The sequence below is a fragment of the Chlorocebus sabaeus genome, chromosome 8 (genome assembly GCF_047675955.1).
Source record: "Chlorocebus sabaeus isolate Y175 chromosome 8, mChlSab1.0.hap1, whole genome shotgun sequence".
Taxonomy (NCBI): Eukaryota; Metazoa; Chordata; class Mammalia; order Primates; family Cercopithecidae; genus Chlorocebus; species Chlorocebus sabaeus.
In genome coordinates, this window is record NC_132911.1 from 58,270,898 (window position 1) to 58,292,219 (window position 21,322).

A 21,322-nucleotide genomic window follows, 5' to 3' on the forward strand; every position below is an offset into this window, starting at 1 on the left:
TAAAAAAAATAAGGGTGAATTACTTACACACCTTATCTCATCTTAAGCCCCAAAGTTAAGTGTGTCATGTGGGGTTTCAGTTTCCTTTTAGTTCTCTCTGGCCACTGGAGATTGTACTTCATGGTGAGCTGATTTTTATCATAGTTCTACTCAGTGTTTCCATGTGTCCTGTATTATATGAAATGCACACATCATTTGTATGTTTCAAAGCATTTAAATTATCCCACTGGGGCACAGAGCAAAGTCATAAATTTAGACCATGAAGTTAGGCACATGAATTTGAATCCTGGCTCTTGCACATTAATAGCTCTGGAATCCTAAGTAAATAGTTTCCCTCTCTAGAGTTTCCTCTTCTGTAAAATCAAGATGGTTGATCAGAGGACTATATGCTTAAAGGATATAAAATGCTTACTATAGTGCCTAGCATATATTAAATAATTACATTTTCAGTTTTTAGTAATTTCTACAAAATAAAATGGTACTTAAGAGGGTTTAAAATGCAGCAATAAGAATGGCTGCAATAGTAGGCAAATTTCCCAACTATTTACATAGACATACAACTATTGTTACCCAATGGTAATTAGATCACAACAGTACCAAGCTCTGACCACATTTAGTAGTGAACAAAAATTATTTTTAAAAGGATCATGAACTAAAGGTTATCGTATGAAATACAGTGCTGATGTGAAAGATAAACCTTTCATAAAACAAACTGAAGTCAGAGACAACATATTTGGTCCAGAATTTTCTTACCACAAGAACTATCCAAAAATTGAACAAGCCATGTCACAAAAAAGTGAGGTGGTCACTGAAGTATCCAAAAGCAGAAAGTGAAGGACTGCTTAACAGAACAGAAGGAATTCCTATATTCGGAAAAGTCAGAACTCAATGTTGAAATAAAGGAGAAAAACTACTTGGATAACTGATTTATGACACTAATTTAAAAATCCCAGTGACTACTACATTAAAGAAAAAGACCGGGCACAGTGGTTCATGCCTATAATCCCAGCACTTTGGGAGGCTGAAGCTGGTGGATCACCTGAGGTCAGGAGTTCGAGACCAGCTTGGTCAACATGGCAAAACCCTGTCTCTACTAAAAATACAAAAATTAGTCATGCATGGTGGTGGGCTCCTGTAATCTCAGCTACTCAGGAGGCTGAGGCAGGAGAATCACTTGAACCCGGGAGGCAGAGGTTGCAGTGGGCTGAGATTGTGCCACTGCACCCCAGCCTGGGTAACAGAATGGGACTCCGTCTCAAAAAAAAAAAAAAAAAAAAAGAGTTAAGAAAAAGGCAAAAGATAAACACCAAATAAAACTTCTTAGGCCGGGCGCGGTGGCTCAAGCCTGTAATCCCAGCACTTTGGGAGGCCGAGACGGGCGGATCACGAGGTCAGGAGATCGAGACCATCCTGGCTAACCCGGTGAAACCCCGTCTCTACTAAAAAATACAAAAAACTAGCCGGGCGAGATGGCGGGTGCCTGTAGTCCCAGCTACTCTGGAGGCTGAGGCAGGAGAATGGCGTAAACCTGGGAGGCGGAGCTTGCAGTGAGCTGAAATCCGGCCACTGCACTCCAGCCTGGGGGACAGAGCGAGACTCCGTCTCAAAAAACAACAACAACAACAATAAAACAAACAAACAAACAAAACCTTCTTAAATAGGTAGAAACACTGAAAACCAAATTTGGGAAATTAGTTTTTAGCCAATTAAAACTGAGTAACATGAGATTATTTCTTATGCCTGGTTCCGTTCTAAGTCAACCACAACATCATAACATCATCAAAATTTCTCTCTCTGAATATATATTCTTTTAAGTACATTGTTATTTTCCTTCTTTTCATTATAGACATTCATTCCAAATGTTAACATTCCAAATATTAAAATACTCAAAGTCACAGAAAAGTCAGAATTACATTTTATTTCACATTGATAGAAACCATGAAAAACATTTACATTTTCCCATGTTACAGCACATTTCAACGGAATATTTCTTGCCATAAATAATATCTTGCTGATTTGTAGAACTGAAATAACAGTTTATGTTCTTCAAGGTAAAGAAAAATGACATAGTAAATGATTGTTTAAAATTTTAAAATCCAGACATAAACATATGGCTTCATTATTAACATCCTCTATAGTCCATTACTAAATTATTTCCATTATCGATTAGCACCCATTTATAAAGATGCATTCTTAATATTGTTTTGGTCAGCTGGAATACAGCAGAAAAATTAACAGTTCAGAAATATCAAGCATACATTTTTGCTACATATTAATCTGTATGGTAACTACATTTTATGTATAGGGTTCTGACTAGCCTTTATTACCCATAGTTTGTTTTCAAATAATTTGTATCAGTAATCTGGAAATTTTGACAATTTAAAATGATTGCTATTTTTATGTTTGCACGAAAAATTAATCCAAAAAATAATTTGACTAAAGTGAAAATTTCAAATAAGTCCACTGGCAGATGAAAATAAAGCAAAAAATTACAATAGATTCCTCATCTTCTATAGTTGGTTTCAAACATGTGTACAAAGTAAACTGTATGCTATGAGGAGATGAAATCATCTTAGAAGTTAGTTTTTAAGATCAGTCTTAAAGATATCTCAGAACATACTAGAATACGATCTAATTATTCTTTCAGTTGTTTACAGAAAAATAAAACAATAGAATTATTCCTGTTACCTGGGTTGAGGATCCTAATAGCTAGGTGTAAATTTGGATAAAGTACAGTAATTTGAAATAAGTAGTGCATGAAGTTTTAATGTCTGGTTTCTCTATAAAGCATAAATAGATTTTAAATACCGTATATCTGTGACCCAGAATGTCAAATTATAGCATGTATTGACAGCAGCTGTCTATGGCAGAGAGGCAATACTTGGTCTGCTATGAAGAACAATAAAGAAAAAACAAACTTTTTTTTTTCTTGAGAGAGAAGTGTATTAAATAGAAATAATATCAGGGAAAATAAAAGCCTGGTCCCCAAATAAAAGGGCCATTAATTGAAGAGAACAATTTTACTCTTTCTTGATAATAGCATTATCCCTATTATTAGGAATAATGTAATACCACCTCATTCTTATTATGCATTACAATCATTATGTATATATGAACACATATATAAAAATACAGACACTGCATGGTGACTAAGCAATTTTGGAATAAATCCATAGACTAAGTCACAGCATGCATAAATTGTTTATACCTTAACTGCTCATTTCTACCTGAACAAATTGTCATTAAGCATACTGCTAATTTTCAGATGATGTAATAAAAAATCTGGTGGCAGTACTGTATTATTTTCTGAATTACATTTGAGAAAAAAGAAGCTACCTGCTTCATCTATTTTAATGTAGTAGATTCTGGATCTTCTTATAAGAATACATGTATAGAAACTTAAAAGATCATAAATTTCTCATGAGGAGACATTATTTGATCTGTGTCATTGGCATGTATTTGCAAAACATTTTAACACTGCAAAACATTAGAAATTTGAAGACTGGGCATGGGAAAAGGTTTATACTCTACTACAATGATGCTGGTGTACTTCTACACAAGGCCTCTTAGTGACGTCAATCAATTGGAGGTAGGAGTTTATCAATGAATTGCTTGACATCCATCATTTCCTGTTTGGAATAAAGTAATTTAATAGGTAGGTAGTTATATAAGTCAGAAATTAAATTCCCACTAAAATGCCACTAATCAAATCTACGGTGTGCATAGTTAAGGTGAAATCACAGTTCTACTACAATTAAACAAGAGATAAAAGAGAAATGAGGCTCCAACAGAAATTTCAGAACATTTCCTATCATGATTTTTGTACACTGAAATTACAGCTCCCATCCAGTATCTAGTTCTGCATCTTCCTATACTGGAACAAAATAAAGACACTGGCCGGGGGGCGGGCAGGGAAGTTAAGAAGCGATGGTACCTATACTGAGAAGTCTCAGTAAGTGTACAATTACTGACAACTAAGTATGAGTGACAAAGCAGAGCTTCTACGATTCTTTAAATTGAATTACATGCTAAATCCATAGCATTAACTATTTTGTGTCTTTCATAAGGAATTACACACAACTAACCGTTTGATAGAGAGCATGTACCTAAGATGTTCCTGGGAAGATATGGACATTAATATACCAAAGATTTATCATAGGAGAAACTTTTTCCTCTTAGCCTCTTGCACTTGGTTCACTTTTTGCACCTCCCTCAAACTCACTTCTATTAGCTCTTATATTTCAAGGCCTTACTTAGCCTCACAGTGCCAAGTATTAGCAATGCAGCTAACCTTCAGCCTTGTAATTTAGTCACTCAGAAAAGAGCCCCGGTATGAAAGTGTTCTATTTCACAATACTCTTAAGTCCCAAAGAGTTTCCTGTGAGATCACCTCCCATTATCCTACTTCTCCTCATTTTCTGCTCCTCATTCAGTCCAGAGTCATCGTAGACTCATCTATGGAGCTTTTATGAAGCTCCAGGGTATTTGTGATGCAAAGCCCATGAGGAAAACAGCTGCTCTAGAGACCTTCAGTCCCTCTTGCACAAATTAAGGGTTCCAGGACTTCCCCTGCCCTCCCTTTTCTGGATTCAACACTGTCAGTAGGGGAACACCGTAGGTTCCCAGCCACCCTTGTCTTTCTGGATAAATCATATTACCACTTCTTTCTCCGTCCCTAAAGTAAATGATTTAACCAGGCTGAGTGGTTGTAAAACTGTCAGTGTGACTGTCTTACTAGGAATCAATTTTTATTTTAGGTCTTTTCAAGCCTCCAAACGTACCCAGGTCTCCGGCCTCTTTCATTCTATCGAGTGACTGCACCTCCTATTTGACTGAAAAGTTAAGCACATCTAATATGAGCTCCCAAGCACTCTCTTCTCTCTCTCCACCTCCTGTTTATATTCATCCATCCTTCCTCCCTTTTTTTTGGGGGGGGGGGTCTCACTCTGTCACTCAGCCTGGAGTGCAGGATGCCAACATGGTTCACTGCAGCGTCAACCTCCTGTGATCAAGTGATTCTCTCGCCTCAGCCTCCAGAGTAGTTGGGACTACAGGTGCCCGCCACCTCACCCAGCCCATCCTCTTCTATCTTGATTGAAAATGGTTTTCTCCTAAGGCAAGCACTATACATCTCAGGACTTAATTCTATTCTATGATCCCTCTGAGAATGCCTCTATCAATTATCATTTTACTGCATCTTCTTCCTCCCTACCTCTACTCATACGTCTTTCTCTGATCCCACTGAAGAACAGATTTCCTACTCTTCTCCCTCTTTACCAAAACTTTTTTTAAAGGTCTATGTATGTTGCTTCTGCTTCCTCATTTCCCTATCCACTTCACACAATCCTTTGCATTTTGGCCTTATCTACCCAAACATCCAAGGTCACAGGTGGCTTAATATTGGATACTTTCGTCCTAACCTATTTCTCCTTAATCCTTCTTTGGAACACATTACACAACTCCTTCCCACTCTGAAATTCTTTCCTCCCATACTCTCAACACCCAACTCCTTTTCTCATTAGGCTAAACTTTAACGTGTCCCCTAAAGTTCTACCCCTGAGCTTTTTTTCTTATGATGCTTTCTCAAGATAATTATGCACTGATCAATTATATTAGTAATTATTTCAAATCTCCATTTCCAGGCTTGAACTTCAGACAAGTATTTCCAACATCCTATTTTGATACTGTAGGGGCATATCAATCTCAATACATTAAACTCAGTATTATCTCCTTCCTTTACTCTAAAACTGTTTCTTGCACCTACTTTTTATGATGGCATCAGAGCTAGAAATCTCAGGCCCTTTTGATACTTTCTTGGTTACTACACCCCAAAGAATGAATCTCTAAATCCTACTGGATCACCTGTCTCTAGAATGTAGATCAGATCACATCTCACTTGAACCAAAAACACTGACAGCTTCCTGTTGCCTAGAGAGTAGTCCCTTCTCAGTACAAAGAGTCTCTGTTCCCTATGTCTTCTGTCCTATAACACCCAGCTTTTCCTAAGACTCCAGTCAGACTGAATGGCTTGCTGTTCCTGTCCTATAGTTCTTTCTCTGCACATTTGCTATTCAAATCCCACCATTTTTCAAAATCTAGCTGTTTCATCATGGTCTCAGTGCCTCCTAAGATAAAATTAATCTGTTCTCAGTTTTTCAGGGCATCTTTTGTTATTTTCCAAGGACACTTTTTAAAGCTTCTAATACAATGTATATCACATTCTGCTATCCATACAGTTACTTAGACATGCATCTTTCTATTAAATTTTAATTTACCTTAAATTTTAACGAAAGGGAATGTTTATTATTCATCTTTGAATTATATACAATGTTGTGCATAATAGCCAATCAATAGATACTTGTTGAATTAAGTTGAATACACTCTCATCTAATGACCTGCTAACTTACGATTCAATATGAATTAACTCATTTAAATCCCCAAGCATTCAAATGTTACTTTCCTTGAAAATATCACATGAAAAAAGTTGCAAATATGGCGCTGACCACTGCTTCCAGACACCTACCTGTTGACACGAACTGTGCATCATACCTTCATAGGTTTTAAAGGTCACATTGACTGGATTCACCAATGTTTTTAGTTTTTCAACCGTAAGAGAACCAAACATCAGAGGAACTAAAGGGTCACAATCCCCGTGGCACTGGAGAATAGAAATATCTCTATTAGCACCACCGACAGGACCCTGCAAAAAGCAAAAGAAGAAATAGTATTATTTTTGTAAAAGTATAGGACACTATGCCAGGCATTTAAAATTGTACACAAATATGCATATATGTAACATATTAGAAGCTATATTTGGCCAAAAAAATAAAATTCCTTCCATTCATATACTCACAACATCCCTTTATCTGACTTCTATAGGCTGTATGATCACCTTGCTTCATATTATGTTATCTTTCCAATGAATGAGTTCCTTGAAGCAGATTACATATATGCTTTTTTGTTTTGTTTAGTTTTTTTGAGACGGAGTCTTGCTCTGTTGCCCAAGCTGGAGTGCAGTGGCGTGATCTCGGCTCACTGCAACCTCCGCCTCTCAGGTTCAAGCAATTCTCCTGCCTCAGCCTCCCGAGTAGCTGGGATTACAGGCACATGCCACCGTACCCAGCTAATTTATTTGTATTTTTTAGCAGAGACAGGGTTTCACTGTATTACCCAGGATGGTCTCGATCTCCTGACCTTGTGATCCACCCGCCTCAGCCTCCCAAAGTGTTGGGATTACAGGCGTGAGCCACCACGCCCGGCCAAGCAGATTATATTTTAATCTATCTTTATATTTTCATCGTTTTTTTTTGTTTGGTTGGTTGTTTTAGTACTTAAGTTGCTGTTTTATTCAGCTTTTTTTTTTTTTTTTTTTTTTTTTTTTTTAAAGACAGGGTCTTGCTCTGTCACCCAGGCTGGAGTGAAGTGGCACAATCGTGGCTCACTGCAATCTCCACCTCCTGGGTTCAGGTGATTCTCATGCCTCAGCCTCCTGAGTAGCTGGGATTATAGGGGTGCACCACCACGCCCAGCTAATTTTTGTATTTTTAGTAGCTATTGGTGTTTCACTATGTTAGCCAGGCTGGTCTCGAACTCCTGACCTGAGACGATCCGCCTGCCTCAGCCTCCCAAAGTGCTGGGATTACAGGTGTGAGAAACCGCACCTGGCCTAAAAATAAGTATTATTTCTATGTGTTAAAAAGAGTGCTCATTTTCATAAATATCCTAAAATGTATCAAATCCTTCTAAGACTTGTGACAGTAAGGTTTCTTTCTAATTCCATTCTATGTACTCCACAATAAAGACAGTATAGCATACAGAGATAAGGCCTAGTAAAACATCACAAAAGTCTAAGAAAATTCTTTTTAAAAAAAGGATGAGTGCTGAGGACTCAGTGATGGTGATGTGTCAGTGTAGTGTCACTGACTGCAGCAAATACATGGCCATGGAGGTGGGGATGCTGATGGTGGGAAGGCTGTACATGTGTGGGGACAGGAGGTAGACAGTAACTGTATTTTCTGCTCAGTTTTGCTGTGAATTTAAAACTTCTCCAGAAAATAAAGTTTATCAATAAAAAAAAAAACAAGATGACTTTATCTCCAACATTATCTGCTAGCTACCTTTAGCTCAGTAATCTCATGTTGAGTGCATCAACCAATTTACCTGTGGAAAGGAAGCCCGAAGTGGAAGCCAGCAACTGAGTGCAGTGACACCCGCTAGTTTCTGCTGCGTGGTAAGGGCAGTATATAAAGATAAAGCTCCTCCCTGAAAAGACAAGCAGGGAAAGTCAATGGAACACACACGCTTGCCCACAGCAATTTAGGAAATTTCTTGTTACTAATGATATCCACAAAAAAATCAAACTCGGTGGCTAATGTCAAATCAAATCAGGCAAACAGCGGAAATACAAACACACCCCACTGTGTCCTAAAGGACTCGGTTCTCTACACCAGAGAACATACAGACTTCCTTTCCGACAAGACATAGTTTGTACTATGGGAAACTGCTGCACTTACAACATGCCTTAGGAATATTGTGAATTTATATTTTCTCCTTTGCAGAGTTTAAAGCATAAAATCCAATCTTGTCTTAAATTGGTATTACTTAGTTTTTTCTTTTTTTTTTTTGAGATGGAGTTTCAAACACTCTTGTTGCCCAGGCGGGAGAGCAATGGCACAATCTTGGCTTACCACAACCTCCGCCTCCCACGTTCAAGTGATTCTCCTGCCTGAGCCTCCCGAGTAGCTGGAATTACAGGCATGTATCACCACGCCCGGCTACTTTTGTATTTTTAGTAGAGACAGGGTTTCTCCATGTTGGTCAGGCTGGTCTCAAACTCCTAACCTCAGGTGATCTGCCTGCCTTGGCCTCCCAAAGTGTTGGGATTACAGGTGTGAGCCACCGCGCCTGGCCCTTAAATTGGTATTACTTTCTAAACGAGAATTTAAGATAATAAGAACTATTTAGCAGACACCTTCAGAGTATCTGCCTACCCAGCTCACAAAACGCTGCATTCTGGAAGCTGCACTCCTGCCACCATCCAGGAGCCCCCTCACTTTGACCATGCCCATGGGTTACTGCAACACATAAGTACATGAAAGCCTTTCACATCCCAGGCAGTGATGTTCTTTCTCCTGGCACTGTGGAAATGGGATTCGGTGACCACCAGTTACTCTCTGTGTGGCTACACCCGTAACATGTAAATTCAAGAGCTGGAAAAGCTATAGGCTGCAAAAGCCAGGATGGCCAACTGTTTATGGAAAGGTAAATGAAGCAGATAAGCAAAGAAACAAGAGATGAGAGATGATGAGCAAGGTGCGACTGCTTTTCAATTCCTAGCTACTTCCTGAGGCCCTGCCTCATTTTCCTCCTTAGTTTCTTTGATAAGATGGCATCGACTCATCATAGCTTACTCCTTGCTTGAGGTATTGAGCTGTTTTCTATATACTGTAATGAATGAATATCAAATATACAAACTCCCACATGAACTTGTTATTCTGGATCTTTTTTTTTTTTTTTTTTTTGAGACAGAGTCTCAGCTCTGTTGCCTAGGCTAAAGTACAGTGGTGCGATCTCGGCTCACTGCAACCTCTGTCTCCTGGGTTCAAGTGATTTTCCTGCCTCAGCCTCCAGAGTAGCTGGGATTACAGGTGCGCCCCACCATGCCCAGCTGATTTTTATATTTTTAGTAGAGACGGGGTTTCACCGTGTTGGCTGGGCTGGTCTCAAACTCCTGACCTCAAGTGATCTGCCCACCTTGGCCTCCCAAAGTGCTGGGATTACAGGCGTGAGTCACCGCGCCTGGCCTGGATCATTGATTTTTGTCCCTGTGTTTATGTCACAATGTGTATTACAATATACATTATCTGTGAATTTCAACAAACACCAAATCAGTAACACCTTTTCGCTATATTGTATCAACAAATCTTTCTATTGATTCTATCTTCTAAATAATTTCAGAATTCTGACATCTCCCTAATTAAGGTAATCCGAACACTAAGTTGCTAACTTGGAAGATTTACAGATGAGAAGTTAGAGCATCTGGGGACTGGTTCCATGGCAAACAGCTTACAAGCCACAAGGTCTGTATGAGGAAGCTGTGTCTGTGGAGGGAATACAGAAAGCAAGGGGAAAAGTACAGAAAGAAGAAAGATGCCAAAAATAAACACCACATATTTATACCTAAAACCTATAACATGTGAAGGTAAAGGGAAGAAATTCTCTTGTCTTCCACTTTACTGTTCCTATCAGTGGTGTCCTCCTAGAGAGGGGATTCAGGCCTTGTGTTTTCAGAGTTCTAATTAATTAAAAGGATACACTGTGTTAACTTAGAAATTTAATTACTTGTGTATTATAGTTATTTTAAGAAGAAATTAGTTCTAGTACATTCAAACTTAAACATTAAAGGTAAGTGTATCAGTCAAGATTCTATAACATCAAAAAAGACTACTCCATAGAAAGGATTAATGCAGCACAGACTTCTAGATAAGTATACTGATGGTACTGACATTCCACTCAAATTTTATCTTACCTGAGAAAACCCTCCCAAAATAATTCTGTTAGAAGGAATGCCATTCTTCACTTCTTGATCAATCAAAGCTTTTACTAAAAACAACATGAAAGTTAGTCAGCAATACTTTCAGTGTTAAGCCCACTGATAAAATTTAAATTAGGAAAAATTAATAATAGAAAAGCATAATTACTTTTAAGGCAGAAATGGTGAAAAATTCAAAGCACTTCATTAAAATACAAAATTAGAATGTATTTTCATATGCCAACAGAGAACAATGTGAAAAGGAAATTTAAAAAAAATCCAATTTAAAATAGTCACACATAAAATTAAATAGGAATTAACCAAAGAAGTGAAAGGTCTCTATAACGAAAACTATAAAACACTGATGAAAGAGGACACCAAAAAATGGAAAACAGATTCCATGTTCATGGATAAGAAGAACCAATAACAATATTGATTGTCATTGTTCATGAATTCATCTAATCCATGAACATGGAATATTTTTCCCATACTACCCAAAGCAATCTACAGATTCAATGCAATCTCTATGAAAACACCAATTACAATCTTCACAGAAATATAAAAACCATCCTAAATATTTATTTTATTTTATTTTATTTATTTATTTATTTTGAGACGAAGTCTCACTCTGTCCCCCAGGCTGGAGTGCAGTGGCGCGATCTCAGCTCACTGCAAGCTCCACCTCCTGGGTTTACGCCATTCTCCTGCCTCAGCCTCCTGAGTAGCTGGGAAGCTGGGACTACAGGTGCCTGCCACCACGCCTGGCTAATTTTCTGTATTTTTAGTAGAGACGGGGTTTCACCATGTTAGCCAAGATGGTCTCGATCTCCTGACCTCATGATCCGCCCACCTCGGCCTCCCAAAGTGCTGGGATTACAGGCGTGAGCCACCGTGCCTGGCCCCCTAAAATTTATATGGAATCATGAAAGACTCAGAGTAGCCAAAGCTATCCTAAGCAAAAATAATAGAACTAGAGAAATCACATTACTTTACTTCAAATTATACTACAGAGCTATAGTAACCAAAACTGCATGGTACTGGCATAAGAACAGACACATAGACTAATGGAACAGAATAGAGAACCCAGAAACAAATCCACACACCTACAGTGAATTCATTTTCGACAAAGGTGTCAAGAACACACACTGGGGAGAAGACAGTCTCTTCAATAAAAATGGTGCTGGGAAAACTGGATATCCAAATGGAGAAGAATAAAATTAGACCCTATCTCTTGCTGTATACAAAAATCAAATCACAATAAACACTTAAATCTAAGACCTCAAACTATGAAACTGCTACAAGAAAAAATTGGAAAAATCTCCAGGACGTTGGTCTGGGCAAAAATTTCTTGAGAAACACTCCACAAGCACATCAACCAAAGCAAAAATGGACAAATGGGATCACATCAAGTTAAAAAGCTTCTGCACGGCAAAGGATACAATCAACAAAGCAAAGAGACAACCCACAGAATGGGAGAAAATATTTGCAAACTACCCTTCTGACAAGGGATTAATAACCAGAATATATAAGGAGCTTTAACAACTCTATAGGAAAAAATCTAATAATCTGATCAAAAAATGGGTCAGGCCGGGCACAGTGGCTCATGCTTACAATCCCAGCCCTTTGGGAGTCCGAGGAGGGCAGGTCACGAGGTCAAGAGATCGAGACCACCAAGACCAACATGGTAAAACCATCTTTACTAAAAATTAAAAAATTAGCTGGGCGTGGTGGCACGTGCCTGTAGTCCCAGCTATTCGGGAGGCTGAGGCAGGAGAAGCACTTGAACTCGGGAGGCGGAGGGTGCAGGAGCCAAGATTTCGCCACTGCACCCCAGCCTGGCAACAAAGCAAGACTCCGTCTCAAACAAAACAAAACAAAACAAACAACAACAACAAAACGGGCCAGAGATCTGAATGGCAAACAGGCATATGAAAAGGTGCCCAACATCACTGACAGCCAGCAAAATGCAAATCAAAGCTACCCTAGTTTCATCTCACCCTAGTTAAAATGGTTTTTATTCAAAAGACAGTTAATAACAAATGCTGGTGAGGATGTGGAGAAAAGGGAACCCTCATACACTGTTGGTGGGAAAGTAAATTAGTACAATTACTACGGAGAACAGTTTCGAGGTTCCTCAAAAACTAAAAATTGAGCTACCATATGATCCAGCAATCCCACTGGATATATACTCAAAATAAAGTATCTTTCTTTTATCTATATTTGGGTACATATCTTTTGGGATATATACCCAAAAGAAAGGAAATCAGTATATTGAAGAGATATCTGCACTCCCATGTTTGTTGTAGCACTGTTCCCAATAGCCAAGATTTGGAAGTAATCTATGTGTCCATCAACAGATGACTGGATGAAGAAAATGTGGTACATATACACAATGAAGTAGTATTCAGCCATAAAGAAAGAATGAGATTCAGTCACTTGCAACAACACAGATGGAACTGGATATCGTTAAGTGAAATAAGCCCGACACAGAAAGACAAACATTGCATGTTCTCACTTTTTTGTGGGATCTAAAACTAACTGAACTCACAGACACTGAGAATAGTAGAAGTATGGTTATCAGAGGCTGGAAGGGTAGTAGGGGGCTGGAGGTGAGGTACAGACAGTTAATGGGTACAAAAAAAATAGAGTAAGACCTACTATTTGACAGCACAATAGGGTGACTATAGTCAATAGTAACTTAGTGTACATTTTAAAATAACTTACAAGAGTGTAAATGGATTCTTTGTAACTCAAAGGATAAATGCTTGAGGGGATAGACACCCCATTCTCCATGATGTGCTTATTTCACATTGCATCCCTGTATCAAAACATCTCACATACCCATAAATATGTACACCCACTATGTACCCACAAAAATTGAAAATAAAAAAATAAAATTCCCATTAAATATTTTAACAACAGTTCTTTCTCCCGAGATGGATTCTTAAAAAATTAATAGTTAATTCTGCTCATATATATCCCATGTTTCTCTCTTCAATGAACCATAGGCATTTGTACCTAAAAGTTGTCATTTTAAAATTGTACGTAGTTAAGTGTTTAAAACCATTCATTCTATTGTTCTAAAAAAATCACAGAATTGGGCAGGCACACAGTGGCTCACGCCTGTAATCCCAGCACTTTGGAAGGCTGAGGCGGGCAAATCAACTTGGGCCAGGAGTTTGAGACCAGCCTGGCCAACATGGTGAAACACCGTCTCTACTAAAAATACAAAAATTAGCCGGGCGTGGTGGCACAGACCTGTAGTCTAGCTACTTGGGAGACTGAGGCAGGAGAATCACTTGAACCTGGGAGGTGGAGGTTGCACTGAGCTGAGATTGTGCCACTGCACTCCAGCCTGAGCAAGAGAGCAAGACTCCATCTAAAAAAAAAAAAATTACAGAATCAATCTCTTTCGCTCGCTCTCACTCTCTCTCTCTGTCTCTATCTCTCTCTCTCAAAACAAGGTCTCACTCTGTTGCCTGACCTCCCAGGCTCAAGCAATCCTCCCAACTCAGACTCTCAAGCAGCTGGGGGGCCACAGATATGTGCCACCACGCCCAGCTAATTTTGTTTATTTTTTGTACAGACTCTTGCCCAGGCTGGTTTTGAACCCCTGGGCTCAAGTGATCCTCCTGCCTCAGACTCTCAAAGTGCTAGGATTACAGGTATGAGCAACGTCCTTTGGCCTCAATCATCTTTCACCTAAGGGTAAGGGCACTATGTACCCCCAACTATGTAACCTGAGCACTGTCTTCTTTGCTCAGTAGCACATTCTCTTTTGTTCTTTCTTTCCTGGCTGAGTCTGATTCTAATTCTCTCCAGTGAGTCATCACTTCATAGAGGAAAGAAGTAACAAGTATTTCATGGGCCAACTCTACTTTTAGGACAGAATTTTTCATTCTGGAACTCATGAGGCCCACGTATCTTCTTCACAGGCCCCAGGCCCTCCCTGTTTTCCACAGCGTCTAACCCTTACTCTCATACTTTTGTTGTCTATTATTTTCAGACAAAATCCTAACTCTAGGACTCTAACTTTAAACTACTTTTTGATAATCCCGTAAGTCAGTGTTGTTGGTTTGACATTCCCAAATATCTCACATCTTTTGAATGTATTTTCACTATTTTAAAGACCTTAAAGAGTTCTTTTAAAACAAAAGGGTTGCACCCAATGGCTCGTGTCTGTAATCCCAGTACTTTTGGGGAGGATCACCTGAGGGTAGGAGTTTCCCACCAGCCTGGACAACATAATGAGAATTCGTCTCTACAAAACAGTTTAAAAATTAGCCAGGCATGGTGGCACATGCCTGTAGTCCCAGCTACTCAGGAGTTGAGGCGGTAGAGTTGCCGGAGACCAGGAATTTGAGGCTGCAGTGAGATATGATCACCAACTGTACTCTAACCTGGGCAATAATCTCTAAATAACAGTCTCTAAACAATAGTCTCTAAATAACTGATACACTATGTAAATAAAAAAATTACCAAAAAGCAGAACAATTCACAGCCAGGCTGTCTCACCATTGCTGTCCACATCCACCTACACCCACCCACACTCAGGAGTCACCAAACAGATTTTCCTGAAAGCAATCCCACTCCTCGCATTATTATATTTGTCAATATTTCAGTACACACGTGTAAAAGGAAAGCACATTCCTGTGCATTTCTTTCTTTCTTTCTTTTTTGAGACGGAGTTTCGCTCTTATTGCCCATGCTGGAGTGCAACGGTGGGATCTCAGCTCACCGCAGCCTCTACCTCCTGGGTTCAAATGATTCTCCTGGCTCGGCCTCCCAGATAGCTGGGATTACAGGTAGGAACCACCACACCCAGATAATTTTGTATTTATAATACAGACGGGGTTTCTCCATGTTGGTCAGGCTGATCTCGAACTCCCGACCTCAGGCAATCCGCCCGCCTCCGCCTCCCAAAGTGCTGGTATTACAGGCATGAGCCACTGCGCCCGGCCTCCTGTGCATTTCTTAAAAATAGACACATCCTAGTAAGTTAGCGTTCTGTTTCCCCTCCGAACAAATGGAATTACCATAATCATAATGGAGATGGACTACTAACCAGAGACCAGACTTTCGAGGTTTTGTAAAGCAGAGCTAATAATTCACAGGGGTGTCAAATGAGGTGCTCCATAAAAAACACCTAGCTTCTAAACAGTTACGTGCTCCATCAGTGGCACCTGTTATTATTACCACACTAAAATTAACAACTTTTTTTTCTTTGAGACAGAGTCTCCCTCTGTCGCCCAGGCTGGAGTGCAATGACACAATCTCAGCTCACTGCAACCTCTGCCTACTGGGTTCAAGTGATTTTCCTGCCTCGGCGTACCGAGTAGCTGGGATCATAGGCACCTGCCACCACGCCTGGTGAATTTTTCTGTATTTTTAGTAGAGACGGGGGTTTCACCATGTTGGTCAGGCTTGTCTCGAACTCCTGACCTCAGGTGATCCGCCTGCCTCGGCCTCTCAAAGTACTGGGGTTATAGGCAAGAGTCACCACACTCAGCCACATTTTCACTGTTTCTTATCGTTATACTCATTATATCATTATTTTCACTGTTATTCTAAGTCTCTTTAATGAAGACAACTGACCAAAACTATTTTTTTTTTTTTTGAGACGGAGTTTCATTCTTGTTGCCCAAGCCAGAGTACAATGGTGCAAACTCAGCTCACTGAAACCTCTGCCTCCTGGGTTCAAGTGTTTCTCCTGCCTCAGCCTTCCGAGTAGCTAGAATTACAGGCGTGCGCCACCATGCCCAGCTAATTTTTTTTCAGTAGAAATGGGGTTTCACCATGTTAGCCAGGCTGGTCTCGAACTCCTGACCTCAGATGATCTGCCCACCTCAGCTTCCCAAAGTGCTGGGATTACAGGCATGAGCCACTGTGCCTGGCCGGCCCAAACTATTAAACATTCTGTTGTTTTCTCCATTTTTCTATGTAAATCAAAGCAAAACTATTATATGTCTGAGAGAGTTAAAGCTTGATAAATGCAATTTTTCCCCATCCACTTCATCTCCATTGCCCATACTCAAGTGAGTCCATGTGGACACTGTGGCAAACAAGTAACAGAGTGACCAGAAAGGAAAACAAGCCTGGGCAACATAGGGAGACCCTGTGTCTACAAAAAAAAAAAAAAAAAATTAAAAACTGGTTGGGCATGGTGGTGTGCGCCTCTGTGGTCCCAGCCTACTCAGGAGGATAAGGTGGAAGGGTTGCTTGAGTTCAGGAGGTCAACGCTGCAGTGAGCTTTGATCACGCCACTACACTCCAGCCTGGGTGACAGAGCAAGACTCTCTCTGGGGTGCAGGGGGTGAAAGGAAGGAAACAGCAGTGCCTCCTGAGATTAGATAAATGTGGAATTTTTTTCTTTTTTTTTTCTGAGACGAAGTTTCGCTCTTGTTGCCCAGGCTGGAGTGCGGTGGGGTGACCTCAACTCACTGCAACCTCCACCTCCCAGGTTCAAGCAACTCTCCTACCTCAGCCTCTCAAGTGGCTGGGATTATAGGCGCCAACCACCACACCCAGTTAATTTTTTGTATTTTTAGTAGAGATGGGGTTTCACCATGCTGGCCAAGCTGGTCTCGAACTCCCGACCTTTAGGTGATCCACCCACCTCCACCTCCCAAAGTACTGGGATTACAGGTGTGAGCCACCGTGCGTGGCCCAAATGTGTAATTTTTAACCAGTACCGATATGATTACTGAATCTACTAAAAGCATTTAAGAACACTTTTGGCTTCATAAACATTTTCTGTACTTACTATTTTCTGCTGCCTGTTTAATCCCAGATTCATCCTCCTGTGAATCTGGTGAAAGCCCAATAATATCAAACCTGTAAAATAAGGCAAAATCTTAAAAGAACCATTTGATTCTAAGAAAATCTATTATTGTAGTAAGTATATTTTACTCCATTCACGGTAGCTTGGATCAAAAGGCTAACCAGAAATATTCTTTTTTATTTTATTTTATGTTGTTTTCCTTTTCTTTTTTTTTGAGATGAAGTCTCACTCTGTTGCTCAGGCTGAAGTGCAGTGGCATGATCTCAGCTCACTCCAGTCTCCCCCTCCCAGGTTCAAGCGATTCTCCTGTGTCAGTCTCCTGAGTAGCTGGTACTACAGACGTATGCCACCACACCTGGCTAATTTTTGTATTTTTAGTAGAGAAGGGGTTTTGCTGTGTTGGCCACGCTGGTCTTGAACTCCTGACCTCAGTTATCAGCCTGCCTCGGCCTCCCAAAGTGCTGGGATTACAGGTGTGAGCCACCATGCCTGGCTAAAGTCATCGTTTTTTTAACAGACCTGATGGTAGGAGTCTCAGAGAACAGTCAGGAAAAATCATAGTCTGAAAGTAGCACATAGGAACAAAAAACTGACCCTACTTGCTGACAGTAAAGTGCAGAGGGAATGTGAGGGTATCTTCAGAGGGCTGGAAGGGAAGCGGTTTCCTTAAAAACAACCCAGACAGGCAAAAAATTGGAGGCTGTGGTTTAATAGGGGTCATTCGAATGTTGGGTTACTAAAACCAACAAAGGTTTATCAAGCAGCAGCAGATATTCTCCCACATTATTTTTATTCAAACATTCTCTCCTATTTCTCTACCTGTATGTACAGCTCCTTAAGTTTACCCCTAAATCTAGTGTATAAAAATGTAAATAAAGAAAGGTTAAGGTTAACTATGCAACTTTGCAATTTAAAAAACAGCTAAATAAAAATTGCTGTACACAAAAGCATTTCTGAAAACATTAAATCAGTAATATAATGTTCTTATTGAATAAGTAAATTCTTACTTACCATGAAGGCATAGCCATGTTCATATTTAATGTAACAGGCCTAACAGGCCTACATGGAAAAGAAAAAACAACAAAATCAGAATAACAACGCCTAAGAACTGATAAATTCCATTAATCAAAAACAGATAATTACTTGAGACCTACACAAAACTATATGCTACAGTTTTAACATATGAACTGTTTTACTTCATCCACACCTGTACAACTCTGCTTTCCATGCCCCTCCAAATGTGTTCTGAAGACAGAGCAACAGCAACAAAGGACGAAGTTTGACAAATACATTTTCCTTCTCAATACCCTTACTTACTACCTTTGACTTCTCAGACACGAGAAGAGAAACCAGAAACCAAGACAGTTGGAAATGTATAAAATACGAGATTCTGGTATGGGGCTAAGGACAATGAGCGATTTATTACACTGATACCGTAGCATCAATTCTCATATGCTCAGATTACACTTTTGTTAATTTTCTAGTTCTTAGCTATGTACTCGCTTGATTAAGAGACCTCTAAATAAATAAGGGAAATCCAAAATTTGCCTAAGTGCCCACTATAGCCAATTCAAGTCTGTGATTAAAAATATGCTAGATAATCAGAATTCGGCTCCATCCAAACGAAAGAAAAATAAACACACTCTAACTACATCTCACCACCTTCCTCCTGATTCATGAAGTCCACCTTAGAGGTTAAAACCGTATCAAAATTTCTTTGAGAATACAAACTTCCCTATGTTGGGCAACAGCCTTTTAAAGCAGTTCAACTTAGGGCAAATATCAATATCCATTCCAATGTAATTAAGAATTCTGGGCCGGGCGGGGTGGGTCATGCCTGTAATCCCAGCACTTTGGGAGGCCAAGGTGGACGGATCACCTGAGGTCAGGAGTTTGAGACCAGCCCGGCCAACATGGTGAAACCCTGTCTCTATTAAAAACACAAAAAATTAGCCAGGCATAGTGGCAGGTGCCTGTAATTCCAGCTACTCGGGAGGCAGAGGTTGCAGTGAACTGCGATTATGCCACTGCACTCCAGCCTGGGCGACAGAGAGACTGTCTCAAAAAAAAAAAAAAAAGAAAGAAAAAGAGTAAAAAGAATTCTGTCTCTTGCTTGAGCAGAATGAGAGGACATAGAGACCCTAGCCGCAGTATTCACTGTAGCCTACAGAGGTAAGACAGACCCTGTATTTCAGGATAAAAAGAGGACAAAATGTTTTCTTAACCAATCTTCTCAGCTATTGTTCTTCTTCTCATTCCCTCTTTCATGTTCATCTATCTGTCCCAACTCTACTGCTACTACCACTTCTTGGAATGAATTACTAACCGATATGAGTATGTCCAATCCCTTCTTGTCTTCTCCATGGTGATTGCTTCTCAGCAACCTTTTGACCTAAATCAAGCGTGTCCAATCATTTGGTTTCCCTGGGCTACACTGGAAGAAGAATTGTCTTGGGCCACACATAAAAATACATTAACACTAACAATAGCTGATGAGGTAAAAAATAAAATTGTATTTAAAAATAGAAAAAAAAAAAATCTCATAACATTTTAAGACAGTTTACTAATTTGTTGTATTGGGCTGCATTCAAAGCTGACCTGGGCCACAGGTTGGACAAGCTTGACCTAATGTGCCAATCTTATTGATCTTCTAAGTTTGCTCAAAACTTACTAATTTCTTTTTGACATCCACAAATACTTTCAGAGCCAGAATTCAAAACCAAACCTATCATATTCCAAAGTCTGTGCTCTTTCCACAGTACATCAACATTGCCCCAAATGATAAAATTACAGAGTGTTTTCAACATAATAAAGATTTCTCACAAATCTAACAGGTAAATCCCCTTCAGAGATACCCTAGGGATATCCTAGAACTTTATAGATATTTGTACATCTAAAATAATTTTTCTGGGAGGCCAAGGCAGGTAGATCACTTGAGGTCAGGCATTTGAGCCTGGCCAACATGGTGAAACCCTGTCTCTATTAAAAATACAAAAACTAGCTGGGTGTGGTGGCACACACCTGAAATCCCAGCTACTCTGGAAGCTGAGGCAGGAGAATCGCTTGAACCCAGGAGGCGGAGGTTGCAGTGAGCTGAGATCACACCACTGCACTCCAGCCTGGGTGGCAGAGTGAGACTCTGTCTCAAAAATAAATAAATTAATTAATTAATTAATGTTTCTGGTCTTAAGTTCAGCTGACTTCCAAGACAGCAATATTTTAAATTGCTTAACAAAAGAGAAAAAGAGAAAAAAAAAATTTAAGAAACATTTTCAAGAAATTCTACTAATCTTTATTTTTAAACAGAATATTTAAAAAATAAAAATTAACTATATTCAAATACTTTTCTGGAAGGATAAAGCAATCACAATTGCTCCTCTCCAGACTCTGAATCACAAGTCTGAAGATCAGAAATACTCACGCATGCGGGCAGATATATTTGATATGTGAACTTCTGATACCTGCAAAGGCTTCTGCCCATCCGTGCCTGGTGGAAAAATCATTTGAATAATGCTATTAGATACTGTTTTAAATTCCAATAAGTTAGTAGCAGAAGAGTACTTTAAAAAACTGTGAAGATAAATGTTAAATCCTAAAAATATGTTTTTTTGTTTGTTTTGTATTTTTTTTGACGGAGTCTCACTCTGTCGCCCGGGCTGGAGTGCAGTGGCGAGATCTCAGCTCACTGCAAGCTCCGTCTCCTGGGTTCGCACCATTCTCCTGCCTCAGCCTCCTGAGTAGCTGGGACTATAGGCGCCCGCCACCACGTCTGGCTGATGTTTTCTATTTTTTAGTAGAGATGGGGTTTCACCATGTTAGCCAGGATGGTCTTGATCTCCTGTTGTGATCCACCCACCTTGGCCTCCCAAAGTGCTGGGATTACAGGCATGAGCCACCGTGCCCAGCCTAAAAATACCTTTAAAATGTGGGCCCTCAATACTATTAAAACAACACCCTCAATCTAAAAACAACCCAACAGCTGTTATTTAAGTTTTACCTAGGGATAAAGA

The 21,322-nt window shown here is 39.8% G+C and overlaps 1 protein-coding gene across 7 annotated transcripts in view; it reads right to left on the reverse strand.

Annotated features, from left to right (window-relative positions):
* Positions 1-1,903: 1,903 nt before the first annotated feature.
* The window catches only part of LYPLA1 (lysophospholipase 1), a 50,707-nt gene continuing 31,288 nt past the window's right edge, over positions 1,904-21,322 (reverse strand). For 2 of the 7 annotated variants that reach the window (XM_008000648.3, XM_038000501.2), the window contains exons 3-9: positions 20,734-20,799; positions 18,324-18,371; positions 17,295-17,365; positions 10,529-10,602; positions 8,161-8,262; positions 6,524-6,700; positions 1,904-3,629 (exon numbers count right to left, since the gene is read on the reverse strand). In XM_008000648.3, the coding sequence (XP_007998839.1) occupies positions 3,576-3,629; positions 6,524-6,700; positions 8,161-8,262; positions 10,529-10,602; positions 17,295-17,365; positions 18,324-18,371; positions 20,734-20,799 (592 nt within the window). In that variant the 3' untranslated portion in view covers positions 1,904-3,575. Of the gene's footprint in view, positions 3,630-6,523; positions 6,701-8,160; positions 8,263-10,528; positions 10,603-17,294; positions 17,366-18,323; positions 18,372-19,638; positions 19,760-20,733; positions 20,800-21,322 lie in introns of those variants that run through there. The other 5 variants (XM_008000652.3, XM_073018089.1, XM_073018087.1 and 2 more) reach the window with 5 other exon arrangements.